Genomic DNA, 16,777 nt, shown 5'->3' with positions numbered 1-16,777 from the left:
TAATTTAGTATCTATTTTTTATCTTTGTTTGTATATATTTTAGAATATAAATACAAAAATAATAAGATATGAAAAAAAAATGGTCTTTCTATTTGATCATGCTATAATCCAAAAGATAAAGTTATGGTCTGAATAAAACAGTCCAATAATGAAAAAATAACTACCCACTTATATAAATCACAAGAGGTAATAGATAAGTTATCATCCTACTTCTATAAATATTCTATTTGATCTAAATATTTTTTTAATTTCTAATCAACTTAAAAACTGCCTAAAATTCTTTCAAACTTAAGCATCGAGTCCATTGACATCCTTCCCTTAAAAAAGTCAGGATCTCACATTTAGGTCCACACCTTATTGATTTTAAATAATCCCTTAAAATACTATCGTATTTTCTGGTATACTAAATATAAGATAGAAATTGTAAATATTATTATTAATCTTATCTTTTATCGTTCTAAAACAATATTCAAATGGAGTTTAATTCTCAAAATAAGTCAAACAATGTTAAAATTGTACATTAAAGGTTACGTTACTGTGCGAGTGTAGTGTAGTTGAAATAGCTACGTATCTGTGTACATAACTCAAATGAATTTTTAATGCAAATTTGTTAGTAATAGTAATAAGTCAAACATGAAGGACTTATTCTTCGCAAGACAATTATGACTCTCTAGTACAACGAAAAATCTACATTAACTACTAAATTAATCAAAAGTATACACTTGAAGGGTGATAATACAATAACAAAAGCAGAAACGTAGCATATAATGTAGCTTTCAAAATAGCTTTTTAAAGATTAACAAAAGAATCAAGACCTTGCAACTTTTTTTTCAGTGTCAGAGAAGAATGAAAGAGAGTGAAGCTCAATTGGTACCTAATTGATTTGAACACTCTTTGATTTTGAAATGCAATCCACTAATTCCACTTTCTTTGTGCTATCAATAAATATGACAATGTCTTTCATAAATAAAAACTGCTTGAACTTACCATCCTAATCCACAGACGAGAATCAATCAATCAACCAAAATCAAAATATCTACTTCAATTATTATTGATAAAAGTACTTAAATTTTGTTTAAGTCGACATTTTGATTCAATGAAACTTTTTTTTCTCTTCATACAAATATATTATTTACATGATTGTTCGAAGTTTTACAATCTAATTCCTTCATGAGGATTTTTTTTTTCCAAAATATAAAATTTTATTTCTATATAAAAAAATAGTATTTGATATTCCTATGTCAAAGAAATAAAAAATTAAAACATATCCTCAATTATTATGTTTCTTATGAAAAAAGCTCTTCTTTTTTTCGGTACTGAAATTATTTTGAAAATTTAAAATACATTCTAGAAAATATAGACAATAAAACAAACGCATTCTAATTTATTATTGAAAATATTAAAAACAATTCCTAATTATTTGTAATACTAATAAACAAATTCTTTTTAATACTTAGCTATAATATTCTCGAACATAATATTCCTTAGAATTTAATTCCTTGAAATATATTTCTTTAACATTGGAAGATCTTTTTAATTTTAATATGGAGAGAGGGTTGGTGACTTGGTGTATAGCAGAGTTATGAAGGTATATGGTATTTCACCAGGGTATGAGGACTGTACAAGACAAATCGGACCGTCCGATTGGAGGTACTGAAAACTCTAGATCCGATTTGTGTACTGACAAAAAATCCTGGGTCCAATTTCAGTATCCACAAAATTCTGCTCCACACAAATTGGACCGTCCAATTTGTGTCCCTCTCTCTCTGTAATGAAATTGGACGGTCCGATTTCTTCCCACTAAAACAAAAAATTGAACGCCGTTACAACCGTGTGTCAACCTTGTATAAAAAAAAATCTTGCCACCTTGGAACAGATTTCTAAAAGAAAAGCCTTATAACAGATGCTGTCAAAAACTGTAGGTGACTACTGAAGGGAAGGGACATGTGAGGGGAGACGTAAGAAAAAGGTGAATGTTGACATAAGGGTAAGAAAGATGAGGGTTGAGGGTTGCTTTGTTGTGACAGTAATATAATGTTTGAATGATTGGATTGGACTTAACAAATAGAAAAGGTATTGACTGTGTCACAACATATTTGTATAAATTTAAAAATCCAAGAAATTTATAATTGTCTCTGTTTTTAATATTGAAAATTTTTATCATCGAATATTATGTTTTTTTTTCCGTTTATATTTTAACATAAGAAATACTTATCTATTTTTTAGATGTAGATATAATATATATGTACCATTTGACAATTTCTATAAATAAAAATTTGTTCTTCCACGGATTGAGGCAGTGGTGAAGGGAGTAAAAGTTGCATGAACCTGTTTAGAATTGGCACTGTCGGATTTGGATCTGATCAATGGCACGAAGGTAGGTAGCAAAAGTTGGGAAGGGTGAGGACTCACCACCTGATTGAGTCTCCAAAACTTTAAGAAAAGGGCCGGCAAATTAAGGTGTTATGCAATTATGTTGTCCCCTTCTCATGTCCTATTTCCAATCCCAAACCCTAATTTGGATAATTGGGCTGGGCTAGAACCCCTTCTGACCTAACTTGAATTGTCTATAACTTTCGTAATTAATCAATTTGAATTGGTCAAATAATTAACTCACTTATCCATTTAAATAAATATCTAAAATTCGAATATTACTTTGTGCATACAACAATAAACGAATCTTTGATCTACAATGAATATATTCATAACCTTAATTTTTTTAATAGACAAAAGACAAAAATATCCAATATGATTTGTTTGATTAGAAGTGCCTTTTTTCAACTCGCTCTTTATTATTCACCGAGCTAATAGGATGTGTCCAATTAATTTGAATTCTATCTAACCATAGGAAAGAGAGAATCAGCTACAAAAGAGTTAAAAAGTTTGTACATGTAACAAATATCTTCATCATTGAATACATACAAATTAATTAATTCCTGGAATATACGCCTTTTCTGAAAAAGGATTCTTAGAGTTCATTTCATTGGAGTTTGTCTAAGACCTTTTCTTTCTAAGTTGTAGAGATTTTGATCTGATCTAGTGTCTCATATGGATGTCATACATGAACACATGCATGTTATATATTATCAGAAAATATAAAAAAGGCATATTATGGAGGGTTGCCATTTGGCGGTTTATTGTGAAACAATAAATAGCCGAAAATCAAATATTATTTTTCCCGAATTATCTCACAACCCTTGCTTTTACAGGTCACAACATGTGCACACAAACTGCCAGACCCAATAAAATAACAATGCATAATAATTTAGCATCATGTGTAATGCAAAAAAAGGGAGGAGAAAATGCAAATTGATTTTGCATCTTTGGTATTGTCGAAAAAGAAAAGGAACATTGATACAACTTTAGACGTGGATAGCAAGTCACCTGCAGTCTGCACCAACTGCTTCAAGAATGGACTTGAAACCATCTCTTTCCAAGCATTCAGCTAACTCAGCCTAAAACCAATCAAGTAAGAATGAGAATTTTGGTGAATTAGGGCCTTCAACCAACCACAATATTGAACATGTGCAACTTTTAATACCTTTATTTGTGGAATAAGTGCAGGTCCCCCATAAGCGAAAGCGGTATATAGCTGAACAAGAGTTGCTCCAGATCTTATTTTCTTGTATGCATCCTCACCACTAATCGATACCAAAACTTATGAGAAATTATTGTATAGTTTATGTCCAATTTTAAATCATAAAAAGAATACTTATAACAGGTAGGTAGGTAGCTAGAAACCAAACTATACACATGAAGTAGAGGAGAAACGTGCAGTTTTACCTGCTAATGCCCCCACAGCCAATCAAAGGAATCTTGCCCTGATTTGCATTAAAAATTGACAATTATTAATGAAAACTGATGCCAAGAGAATGGATCTTGTCATGTAAAAATGACAGATCGCAACAACTGATTAGATGCTCCTGAATCCTATATAATTAGCTCCACCAACTTAATAAATTGGTCAAAATCAATGCATAACATGTGAGCTTTTTATATTAGAGGAACCATCCTTAGGAGCATACCCGTGTCAACATATACATCTGCTTCAAGATATTGGTAGAGAGATCAAAAAGAGGCTTCCCACTCAACCCACCAGCTTCTGAAGCTAATGGATTGCTACTGACAGTATCTGGTCTTGAAATGGTTGTATTTGATATAATCTTGACACAATAAACAAATGAAACTAAGCACAACTTAAGATTGCATCGTTCTCAAGTTTGACAATTGACAGTACCAAAGTGTATAGACATACCAGTCCATCCAAGTTAAGAGCCACAGCAACCTGTAACCAAAGTATTAGCCGTTAATACAGCAAATGATGAAGATAGGAGAATAAATTAATATTCAGACTTACTGCAGCAATGTCTTCAAGGTCGTCCTTTGACAAATCTGGAGCAATTTTTACCAGCAACGGAGGTGGACCCTCATCACCCCATTGCATTTCATCACGAGCAGCTTGTATCTTCACAAGAAAGGAAAATTGGCTAGAATCAATCTCACAATTATGCAAGACAAGAAACAGAACAAGAAACCATCACATTTTAGTTTCTACCTTCTTCACAAGATCCTTCAATTGCTTTCTTCCTTGAAGCATGCGCAAGCCAGGAGTATTGGGTGATGAAACATTAATCACCTAGGAAAGGATCATATCATTAAACAGTAGACGTTACAAGGCTTTCGTCTCAACAGTTTGCAATATACCATTTGGATGCACATTCATATGTACAAATATGTACGCTGGAGTAAGTTAAACAAATGTTAAACCACTAAATAACTTCCTATCGATTTTTTTTCCAGCGACCCATTTATGCATTATGTCTTTATTGATGTGTCTAAAGAGAATAATTTGATCATACTTTTATTGATCTCCAATATATAGTGATAATTCAATGGTTGAATTGATAAATATTCATCCTTTATAAGAAGTTATTAAGATGAAAACATGCTTGAAACAACCGTGTGTATAACATCAAAGAGAAGCTCAAAAACATAATCTTATGGTCCAGGCAGTCAAATTGAATATTTGAATGCATGGGAATTTCAAAGTGTGAGAGATATTAACCAAAGCTCATAAGGCTTTCTCTGGACACATGAAGCTATTGTCATGTTGCACCAGACACTATCAAAGTTTATTGTAACTCTATAGTTAGTAGGTGTGTGCCCACACTTCAGACATGATCACAATATGCAAAGTGCAGGATAGCAATAATTTTATTTTTAAATAAGATTAAAAAAAAAAAGTAAAATTGCGCAGATTCATGTCAACCCAACAAACAAGAATAGATACGAACTAAACTTCTAATTACATAGACTGCACTTATCAAACTGCACAAACTAAGTTACCAAGTATATATGTTAGGAATTAAAGAAGTGTATGTATACATATAATCAGCACTCAATCGAATGGAGATGGGATCATGTCGTTTAAGGTTTAAATCTTTCTTTTCTTTAGGCATATAAGAAAAAGAATGCTTACCAAGTAATCAGCATACTGGGACAGTGTATGAACCCCTTGAACATAGTCTGCTGCAGCATCTTCACTTGTCTTGTTCTTTCCAAGATTGACACCGAGAATACCAGGGCCAGCTTTCCCACCATGTTTGACATCATTATTGGATGTACGTGAACTAGATGAAGTTTCATCTAACTTCCTCTTACCATGTTGAGCACCCAGGCGCTTTGCAACAGCAACAATTCCTTGACTATTAAAGCCACATCTATTTATAATAGCACTGCACATTTAAATTACCATTATTAGAGAAACATAGATAATTAACAAACAATCCAAAAATCCATCATCTGAAAAGTAAAACTTCTAAATCTTGAACGACCACAAATTTCTTCTACATTCTAAAGAGACTAGAAAAATTAAACAAAGAAAAAATAAATCCTATATAAATTATTCATCTGCAGCAGAGGAAAGAAAAAAAAATTACAAACTCTTACCCTTCCTGTCGCAACCTAAAAATTCGAGGCTTCGGATTACCATCCTGTGGGACAGGAGTAACAGAGCCAACCTCCACAAAGCCAAAGCCCATACCAAGTAATCCATCCACAGCCTCAGCATTTTTATCAAAGCCTGCAGCAAGACCTACAGGGTTGGAGAACTTCCTTCCCCAAACCTCTAGCCCTATGATTGGGGGGTCAACCCTCTTCTCTCTTGGAACCCAACCACGAGCTGCAGCTGAAACAGCTAGTGTGTGTGCAAACTCCGCATCCAACAAAGCAAAAAAAGGATTCACAAGTTTTGTTGCTGAGAATAACCATCCACTGCAAAGAAGATAAATCTGGATCATCATTGTTCATGTAGGAATTATACAATTCAATTCCAAATCGTGCATTATCAGAAACCTATATCTAGAGAAAAACCTTTACACTTTGTATAAGAAAGTATGCAGAACACATTCCCAGCTGATAAGAATTGTTTAAAGCATAGCCAGTTTATTTCCTTAAAAAAATGCAATATAACATATTAATACCAGATGCCGATTAAAGATGCAAAACAAAATGCATACAGCAGTCAAACTCCCAAATGAAGTACCAGAAAGTAGCTTCATCCACAGTACTCACATAAGCTCCACCAGCTATAACTATGCCTATGGTGGCACCTGTCAACAACCTTCCCTGTTATTCAAAGTAATCACTGGTAAGTAAATGACCTCAGATGTCAACATAGTATAATGTATAATTAAATACTGATACAAATAATAATAATAATAAAAATATATGTTACTACGAACTCAATCACAAAATAAACAAATTGCTCGTTTTCCCCACAAATATTTTTGCACTAATTTATTAACATGTGAGCTCACCCCCAACAACATGCACACTGTTTTCTTATTGCAGCATGGAAAGCGAATCAGGCACCTTCCAACCTAATTTCTATCGCATAAGTTATTCTTTACGATGAAAATGCAAGGCATCATAGCAACAAGACAATGCACTTATGCAAAGACAATGTAAACGAACATATATGCACACGTGCGCATACAAGAAAGAAGAAAATGCATACTTTCTTGGAATGGTGACTGATCTTAGGAGCACTTTCTGGTGCGGAAGTAGAGAAACATCTGAAACGAGGAAGTGGAGGATTCGAAGAAACCCTTCTGAGCAAAACCTCTTTCAGTAACTTTCTAGAAGACCATGCTGCCATGAGTTTGAAGAAGAATTTACAGAAACCGTAACTTTAACGCTATGTCCAGAAGCAGAATCCACGAAAAAAGCTAAGCAGAAACAGCGAGAGATTCCCAAAGTTTCAACCTTTCCGCTTCGAAAATCTTCCAAAGCGAAAAAGGGTAAGTGAGAAAGCACAAGAGAAATAATATGGAACCTATCGTGCTTCCCAGAGCAATACTACGAAGAAGGTTGAGAAGTGTGGATTTCGGGAGAGAGTAGCTGCAATACTTTCAACTCGGGGAATGGAATGCGGCGGCAAAGCGATATTCGGCGGCGTAATTGCCGTCGCGAGTGGAGGCGGTGTGTTACAAGACGCAGAACTAAAACCTCTGGGTTCAACACTTCAACCACAAAACGAAGGGGAAAAGCACCTTTCTTCTAATCAAACGACCTCGTTTTGATCGTCGAAGAGTAGGTCATAAAAACTTAATGGGCCAGACCACTGGGTTGATAAGCCCATTAAAACATTTTAGACAAAAAATTTACAGCCCAAGAAATTTAAAATGATAGCCCAGACCAGCCCAACTCAACCTAATCCGAGGAAACGTTAATCAATAATGAGCTGAAATGATTACCAAAAGAAAAGTTAATCAATGGGAGTGACCGTTACTTAAAACTTGACAACTGAAGAAACTGCGTCTTCTTCTTCGTTCTTCTTCTGCTTCTCTCTCTCTCTCTCTCTCTCTCTCTTGTTCTGAGCTTCTAATTCGGATGGAAGCTCTAGCTATTTCAACCGTCTTAGCTCGTCCTACTCCCTCTTCCAATGGAAGCTTCTTCTCCGGTTCCAGATCTAGGTCTCAGCTGCGCCTCCGCCGTGGGACGCTTAGATGCACTGCTCAATCTCTTCCTCTAGGTCATTCCGACTCTTCACTCTCTTTTCGCATTGAAATTTTTGGATAATTATCAAATTCTATCAATCTTTTATTAATGGACTTTTTTTTTGTGTGGCACTGGTTGCTGTTGTGTTCAGTGGACAATGCAGCGACATTCATAGAGGCTTCGAAGTTGGGGAACGTGATACCACTTTACCGATGCATATTTTCTGATCATCTGACGCCGGTTCTTGCGTACCGGTGCTTGGTGAAGGAAGACGAGAGGGATGCTCCAAGCTTTCTCTTTGAGTCTGTGGAGCCTGGCCTCAGTGTTTCAAACATTGTGAGTGAACACAATAAACAAATAATCCTTTGTTTTGGTCCAATTCAGTCTTGTTCTTTCTAAACTTTGTGATTAATTTTGTGTTAGGGGAGGTACAGTGTGGTGGGAGCTCAGCCATGTATGGAGATTGTGGCCAAAGAGAACATGGTTACAATCATGGACCACCAGGAAGGAAGCCGGACAGAGGAAATCGTCAAGGACCCTATGGTCATTCCTCGCCGAATCATGGAGAAGTGGACACCCCAACTCATCGATGAACTTCCAGAAGCATTTTGTGGTAGGTGAATCAAACTCACTCATAACTGCATTTTTATGCATCTAGGTCTATTTGTCATTACTGCTTCATGCATTTTCCCACACTTGAGATAAATATGAATGAGATCATCAGTGATATAAAAAATATCCCTGGTATATTTTTATACCATGTGCCATTTTCTTTTCTCCAGGTGGTTGGGTGGGTTATTTCTCTTATGATACAATGCGCTATGTAGAAAAGAAGAAACTACCCTTTTCTTCTGCCCCGATGGATGACAGAGGCCTCCCTGATGTTCATCTGGGCCTTTATGATAATGTTATTGTGTTTGATCATGTTGAGAAGGTACTGTCATATTTACCATGTATTGTACAAGTTTTATTTTAGAGAATTCCTGCTTCGGTGTATGATTTTATATTCACCTTTCATGCTAACAGCAATACTCATCAGAGGAGAGTCGGGTGACATTATTCTTTCTATCTCTTTTTATGAATGTTTTACAAGACCCCACCCATTTGACCTGAATAAATTGGATAACTTACTAGAGCTTGTAGCAAGATGTACTGAATCTTGTAATTAGATTCAAACAAGTTATGTTCATTAGAATCACCACTTGGAGAATAATTTCATTTTATTTATTTGACTATGTTCAACTCAGAAAGCATACGTGATTCATTGGGTTCGGTTGGACCGATATTCTTCTGCTGAGGAAGCCCTCAATGGTGGAATGGAGCGACTGGAAACTCTAGTATCTAGGGTGCATGACATAATTACGTGAGCAATCTATTCTTATCCTGTTAATCTTCTTGTTGGCTTAATTATAAAATTGGGATGGAATTTGGTTATGTTAGATTTGAGTATCTACGTTTATCATTGTCAATATCAGCCCAAGGCTGCCTGCAGGTTCAATAAAGCTACACACTCGTCTCTTTGGTCCCAAACTGGAGATGTCAAACATGACAAGCGAGGAATACAAGCAAGCAGTTTTGCAGGCTAAAGAGCACATACTGGCTGGTGATATTTTTCAAATTGTACTGAGTCAACGATTTGAACGGCGAACCTTTGCCGACCCATTTGAAGTCTACAGAGCACTGAGGATTGTTAATCCTAGTCCATATATGACTTATTTACAGGCTTGTCAATTTCCCTTGACATAATTATTTATAAGTTAGTCACCTTCAAAGGTTAGGTTATTTAATCATTTACTGTTAACAGGCCAGAGGAAGTATTTTGGTAGCTTCAAGTCCAGAAATTCTTACACGAGTAAAGAAGGTAGTATTCTGTAACAATTAATCAAATACATAACATCATCTTTTAATTTTTCATACTCGGAACATAAATAATTTAATTCTATGATATAATTATAATGGGATTGTTGACCTTTTTAAATTGCTCTCATTTTACTTAAACTTTTGGTGATGCCATGAACTTTACTAATAGGCGTTTCATATTTTGTTTGCAGAAAAAAGTTACCAATCGTCCCCTTGCTGGGACTGTTAGAAGGGGGAAAACACCAAAAGAAGATATGATGTTGGAGAAGGAACTTCTGAATGATGAAAAGCAATGTGCAGAGCACGTAATGCTAGTTGATTTGGGGAGAAATGATGTTGGAAAGGTTTATACTTCTCTATTCTGGACTTGTGTCTTCAAATTTCACGTTGAATGTTATTACTAGAATATGAAAACCTAATGCTTTTTAATAAGTTGTGCATCCCCGTATCAATCATTTCTTCTATTGTTCTAGCTTTGTGGTTTATGCAAGATTGATTATGCAGGTCTCAAAACCTGGTTCAGTTCAAGTTGAAAAGCTCATGAATATTGAGCGTTATTCCCATGTCATGCACATTAGCTCAACGGTAAGGTCTTTGTTGATTCATATATATGGGAGCTAATGAGCTAGTTTCCCTTTGTTTTATTAGTTTATTTGATTTAGTTTTTCAAAAAATCCAGTTTCTCCAGCCTGATCTGTTTGAAGTGAAGAAACTTGTCTCAAATGATGGAAACTTATTCATCTTTGCAGGTCACTGGGGAGTTGCTAGATGATTTAACATGCTGGGATGCATTGCGTGCCGCTCTACCTGTTGGTACAGTTAGCGGAGCACCAAAGGTAATGTTCACCTGTACTTTGTAGATGTAGGGTCTTGATTGTCACCAAATCAATAGTGCAATCAAATATTTGACTTGTTTGGGGGCCCTAAGTAGTTGTCGATGTCATTGTATATGCTGGAAAACAGGTGAAAGCCATGGAGTTGATTGATCAGTTGGAAGTAAGAAGACGAGGGCCATATAGCGGGGGGTTTGGAGGCATATCTTTTGCCGGTGATATGGATATTGCCCTTGCTCTAAGGACCATAGTTTTCCCTACCAACACCCGTTTTGACACAATGTACTCGTACAAGGATGTCAACAAACGCAGAGAATGGATTGCCCATCTTCAGGCAGGAGCAGGAATTGTGGCCGACAGCGATCCGGCGGATGAGCAAAGGGAGTGCGAGAACAAAGCTGCTGCCCTTGCCCGTGCCATTGATCTTGCAGAATCTTCTTTTGTAGACAAAGAATAGTTTTATCCAGGAATTGACAATGTGGGAGCAAACGATGGGATTCCATCATTGAAGAATCGTATTTTGTTATCTTGTCTTGGAATGTAGACGAAAGTGGAAAAATGTAAGTCTTAAGGTATTTGAGAGTAGGGATGGCAATACAATTCGTACCGCAACTATAAGTATCCACCCTGCTCGACTGCTCCTACCTAGTTGGGGCTAGTAATTATACGATCTCGTGCAGGATGGATTTTGAGAGAAGTAGAGTCGGGGTCTGGATGTACCTGCCCCAACAAGAGGTTATAGAAGCGAAGCTGGGCAAACTAGGGATTTACGGTACAAGTATTTACTACTAATAAATAATGGTAGAACTAGTTTTATATGGAATAAACTCAGCAGGACGAGAGACCAGGATTGGTAGTGCGTAAACCTAATCCGGATTATTGTCATCCTTACCTTCAATTTTGGATTTAGCTCACATTTTTTTAAAACATATATTAAAGTTTCTATATAATTTTTTTAATAAATACAAAATAAATATATTACAAAATTAAACTATAATATCTTTTACAAAAAATTTCATAATTAGTAACTTAAAACACATATTAGTTAAATCTATAAAAAAAAATTCAAAATGAGTTTTTCTGTCAAGTGTTTAATAATTTAAATATTTTAAATTAATTCCTTAGTTTTACAATTGCACAAAAATATCATAATAAAAATATTATTTATGTACATTAAAATCAGTCATCAAAATTAACTAATATATATTTGTATAAAAATACATGATTATTTAACTCATTTTCAATATGTATTTTTATATTTCAACAAAGATTTTATATTTTAAAATTAACCAATATATGTTGTTTACATCTAATATGATTGCATCATAAATATATCTAATTTTCTATCAAAAGGAGATAAACCAAATTCAAAGTTGTAAGCCCCAATCATTCAACAATAGAATATTTTTAAAAAAATGACGTTTCATTAATATTTTGAAATATACGAAATTAACTTTTAGAAGATCATTAGTGTTGTGTTATTTTATTAGCGTTAACACAAGACTGAAGAATGACGGAATGATAACAGAGCAGGCAGAGTCATTTCCTAGGGAAAGCGTTAATCAAAAAACCACTCCTCAATCCATCAATACTCTCAATATTCCAATAGTAATCGTTTGACTTGATTTTCCAAACACAGTTCCGAATTCCAATCTTTCCAAGATAAATTTTGAAGGTATCTAACAAAAAGAGGAGTAATTTAATAAAAAGTTCAAACAACATATAACCTCACTGACTCAAAACCACTGATTTTGGTTTGCTATGGTACAATAACATGGAAGAAATAATTGAAGTCTATACCTACTACTTTAGGATGATGTAGATGCTAATTGCTTCATCTTTGCCTGTAAAATAACAGCCATTTCGTCTGCAACATTTTTCTTTTTGGATGCAACCTGCAGTTTTGGATTATGCTGCTTTTCAGTTATAAATGGATAAGGCATAACATACGATGCTAAACCTTTTTCTCATAAGAAATGTTACTTGAAACCACACTCCAAAAAAAAAAAAATCATGTTTAGCGTAACCATAGAAATTACCATCAGCATCTAATCGGGAAAGCTTGCCTTAGAACAAGTAGTAAATATACATCTATCAAGTTTTAGAAGATGTGTAACAGAAAACTTACCTCAACAAGTTGATCGAAGTTTGACTTCAGTAGGTTGATTTTGCGCTCACAGTAATCTTTTCCTTCAGCCATCGTTTTCTGTTTTCAGCATGAAGGTAACAATTACTTTTTTTTCTTTGAAAAGAAAGAGTACAACGCAACAATGTAGAGCATAATTCAAGCAAAAATCAAACAAAATAAAATAGGCTAGACCCTATAAATACAAAAAACTATTTCATCCAACACACAAACACGCACAAACCAGATAAAACAAACACCTTAAAAGTTTTCAACTCCACTATCATCTTCAATATTGCAAAGGAAACACTTAACCATGGAAATATTGAACACGATACAGAAAGGTTGACTCTTATACTTTATTGTAAATGTGTCACTATATAATGATTAAATGCACATATAGATACCTACCCAAGAATTGTGGTTTTTTTTTTCCCATATGTCACTATTGAATATCCTTGGTAGATTTTGGCAGGTCTTACAATGAATGGTATCACTTGAATACAAACCAGCACGCGCCGTTGAATATGGAAAGTTACAGATAGATGGGAGTGGATCCTCTCCAGTGTTTAATCTCACCCTTCATTGTTCTCTCTCTCCTATTTATTTTTTGTCCCACTTATAGAATGAAAGGTGAGAGATCACACTTTATTCTCTCAAGTGTTAACAAAAAATGGAGAGGATCCATTTCCCACATAGATCGCTACAAGAACTGTACTTAGCTCATCACTCAATTACATAACCCCCTGCATATGAAACCTAATATTTAGAAATTTTTTTTGTACCTCAAAAACTCATCATAGTTCTATCACTATGTATGCAAACAAGATAAACTGCATCTCTTTGGAGTTTCTGAAAACAAACGACAGTGGCAAAATACGCTAGTGGCTTGAAAGCAGTGCCATTGCTATCATAAAATGTTAACATCAATTTTCAAAGGAGACGCCAAAACAACACAATTCCAACGATTATTACTGAATAAAATTCGATTAAATAGGTTTTGATTTAAAGCTCAGAAGCTGAAGAGAAGAGAAGGAGGGGAGCGTACCTCGATGAAGTAACCGGTGCCGACGTCGACGAGGACTTTCTGAGAATCGTCGAGGGTTCCGGGAACGTAAAGGGAGGCGGTGAGTGGGACGAGCATCTTAGAGGCGTGAGGGCGGAGGGAGAGGTCGTTGAGGGCGGAGGAAGCGATCTCGAGGCGAGTGGTGGCAGTGCGGATGTTGGTGAGGGAGTCCTGAAGGAGGTTAACTTCAAGATCCGCCTGTTCCTTCAACGCCCTCAGCTGCTCAACACTCATCCTCTCCAGTGGAATCCCTCCTCCTCCGCCCCCGCCTCCCTTCGACGACGCCATCTCCGATGATTATCTCTCACTTCAGCTCAGCTCTGACTGACTCGCGCTTTCTTTGGCAAACCCTCCCACGCGTGTGATTTCAAGTTGCAACAAAAGCCCAATACACTACACTACTCCAAAACAAAGTCTTAACTCTTAATACATTCGCACAATCTGTACTTTAACTAGAAAAACAAAAATGTGAAGATGGACTAACTCAGCCCACTTTTTCCCTTGAAAATGGTTAGATATCTAGTGGTAATACCAGTTTTCTAAGGCAAAGGATTTTTTCGATAAAATAAAATAAAAAATTGAAAGATAAACAAAATAAATTTTGAAAATAAATTAGACTAAAATCAAAATGAATGACATCAAATTTAAATAAAGTAATAAATTGTCTTCGACAAGATTGAAGGACTTTGAAATCGAAAAATAAAGTGTTAAATATTAAAAGGAAAGATAACTTGCTTGAAAAAATAAATTTGAAAAGAAAATAAATGTTACAAAAAATATAAATATAATTTCAAAACAATAAAATGAATCCCATAGAAAAATGACTTGAATGCAGCCTCAGAAAGTTTCGTGAGCTAATCCTTGAGTAACCTGTTGAGTTTGGAAAACTAATATTCAATTAAAATAATGAATAAATATTATTAAAATATTATTAAAGAGTTTTATTAAAATATTTTCAATTGTTGGTTTGATGTATTTGGTCAAGTATGCAGAAAATAAAATAAAACAAGTTGGCCCAAGAAACAAATACAAAACCCAAGTCAACACTTCTTTTGGTCCATCAATTAAGCAAAATCCCATTACATATCTTTAATCCAAAATAAAAGAAAAGAAAGAAATGACCCAAGGTCTTCAAAGCACTTTTCAGTTACCTACTCCCTTGGTTCAAGTGATACATTTTTCAAGTTTCAATTCACTTTTCTTGAGACTTCCACCGAAGCCATCAATTCTCTCTTCTCTCTCTTGTTTCAGCCACATCACTCATTTAAAGAAGAAAAAAATAAGAACAATAAAAAGCACAGAAGGAAGATTTTGAAGAAAGGCAATAAGATTGTTGCCAAATCAAAACAAAGAAAATGGATTACAACTAAGTAGCTAGTCTCTCTCAGTCAAAGCACAATAAAATTTTGTTTTCTCATTTGTGCTACGATGAGAAACCAAGAAGAAAGTCACGGAGAACATGAAGCCATCTTGGTTCAGAAGCTCATCAACGTTTTAAATCAATACTTGGGGCCAAAGTCAAGCTGAACAGACAAGATTGAAGAAGCTTGAAGAAAAAGGGTGAGAGAGAAGATGTGAGCATGCATGCAACAGACTCGATTCTCTCTCTTTTCTCTAATGAAGCCGATGCTACTCTAATGTTAGAGAAGAAGAAAGTGTGAGAGTTGAACTTGTTTCAATCTTGGAGGCTTCACCCTTCTATACAGGGACGGACCCATGCATTGATAAAAAATATATTATTTATATGTTAATATACTGTAATTATTTTGGTTAAAAAATTTATTTATACTATGCATAAAGATTATAATAAGTAGATTTGACAATTAAATATGAGATAATAAAAAATAAAATAATTGTTTTAAAAATATATAAAAAATAATATTTAGTCATATTAAAAATAAAAATAAAAGGTCATTATAAATTATTTTTTTTGTTATTTTGAATATTTTACTGTGTGTATGAAATTATATTTTGATTATTTTAAATATTATAATCAGTGATTGTATATATATTTTTAGTTTCTATTAATATGTATAGATAATTTTTATTTAAAATTTTAAATATATTTAAACCAATTTGGATTAGTTAAGTGATAGCTTAGTCGTTCGCTTAAGTAAATATTGGGAGTTTGAATTTCATTTCGTATATATAGTAATTCATTACCAGCCAATTGCAGACTGTTAAATGGAACTCAAATTCATGATGAATTAGTCCTTAATTTATTGAGTATTGTAGAAAGTAAAAAAAAAATCTATACCAAAATTTTATTATATTTTTGCCTCCACTACTAAATTTTTCTGGGTCCGTCACTGCTTCTATATTAAGGATGAACGGCCAAGGATTGAAAACAAGGAGAGTAAGTGAAAAGTACATAGTTTACTCTCATAGCTACCCAAGCTATTAGAGTTCTTCTCCTTCATGTAGTTCAATTAGTATTCTCTTTTTCTCAGTTTTGATCTGTCTGAGTCTCATTGTAAAAAGCAAATATGGTAAGGTTTGTAAGAAAAAGCCAATGAGAGATAAAAGGCAGTGAGTTAAACTAGGAGAAAAAACCATAAGATGTCTCAGGTTTTCTTTGTATATCTTTCTGTTTTGTGTCATGATCTTGTGAAAAAGTTGGGTTAGCACTTTGCTGTTAAAAGCTAGATTGAGGTCTAGTCAAATTCGGATTGTGTTTAGAATCTGGATTTGTCCCATATAGGATTGGGTAGATTCTAGGGAAGCATTGGTGTTTGTAATCTTGCGAAAGAGATAGTGAAATTTCATCATTGTTGTGATGGAGACTAGATGTAGACTACATTGCACCAAGTAGCTGAATCAGGATACATCTGGTGTTATTTCTTCTTCCCTACTTCATTTCTGTTTCTATCATTTAGGATACAAAATGAAAAT

At 34.5% G+C, this 16,777-nt stretch overlaps 3 protein-coding genes across 3 annotated transcripts; 1 reads left to right on the top strand and 2 right to left on the bottom strand.

Moving 5' to 3' along the window:
- Nucleotides 1-3,152: 3,152 nt before the first annotated feature.
- Nucleotides 3,153-7,521, bottom strand: LOC107467357 (dihydroorotate dehydrogenase (quinone), mitochondrial). The gene is made up of 11 exons (XM_016086427.3): nt 7,019-7,521; nt 6,545-6,627; nt 5,950-6,273; nt 5,480-5,735; nt 4,556-4,636; nt 4,358-4,465; nt 4,256-4,285; nt 4,026-4,163; nt 3,784-3,821; nt 3,542-3,641; nt 3,153-3,455 (listed from the first exon to the last, which is right to left on the bottom strand). Exons 1-11 carry the CDS (start codon nt 7,157-7,159, stop codon nt 3,381-3,383), a joined length of 1,374 nt encoding a protein of 457 aa, XP_015941913.1. The 5' UTR covers nt 7,160-7,521; the 3' UTR covers nt 3,153-3,380.
- Nucleotides 7,522-7,784: 263 nt separating this feature from the next.
- On the top strand, nt 7,785-11,279 carry LOC107467355 (anthranilate synthase alpha subunit 2, chloroplastic). Its single transcript, XM_016086426.3, has 11 exons — nt 7,785-8,035; nt 8,153-8,337; nt 8,425-8,614; nt 8,784-8,935; nt 9,249-9,364; nt 9,477-9,723; nt 9,806-9,862; nt 10,053-10,205; nt 10,366-10,446; nt 10,611-10,697; nt 10,825-11,279. Exons 1-11 carry the CDS (start codon nt 7,894-7,896, stop codon nt 11,149-11,151), a joined length of 1,737 nt encoding a protein of 578 aa, XP_015941912.1. The 5' UTR covers nt 7,785-7,893; the 3' UTR covers nt 11,152-11,279.
- A 901-nt stretch (nt 11,280-12,180) lies between these two features.
- On the bottom strand, nt 12,181-14,354 carry LOC107467585 (prefoldin subunit 5). Its single transcript, XM_016086718.3, has 3 exons — nt 13,868-14,354; nt 12,823-12,900; nt 12,181-12,589 (listed from the first exon to the last, which is right to left on the bottom strand). Exons 1-3 carry the CDS (start codon nt 14,171-14,173, stop codon nt 12,503-12,505), a joined length of 471 nt encoding a protein of 156 aa, XP_015942204.1. The 5' UTR covers nt 14,174-14,354; the 3' UTR covers nt 12,181-12,502.
- Between the last annotated feature and the right edge of the window lie 2,423 nt (nt 14,355-16,777).

This window comes from Arachis duranensis, chromosome 9 (assembly GCF_000817695.3).
Source record: "Arachis duranensis cultivar V14167 chromosome 9, aradu.V14167.gnm2.J7QH, whole genome shotgun sequence".
Classification (NCBI taxonomy): Eukaryota; Viridiplantae; Streptophyta; class Magnoliopsida; order Fabales; family Fabaceae; genus Arachis; species Arachis duranensis.
This window is presented reverse-complemented; position numbering and strand designations above follow the sequence as displayed.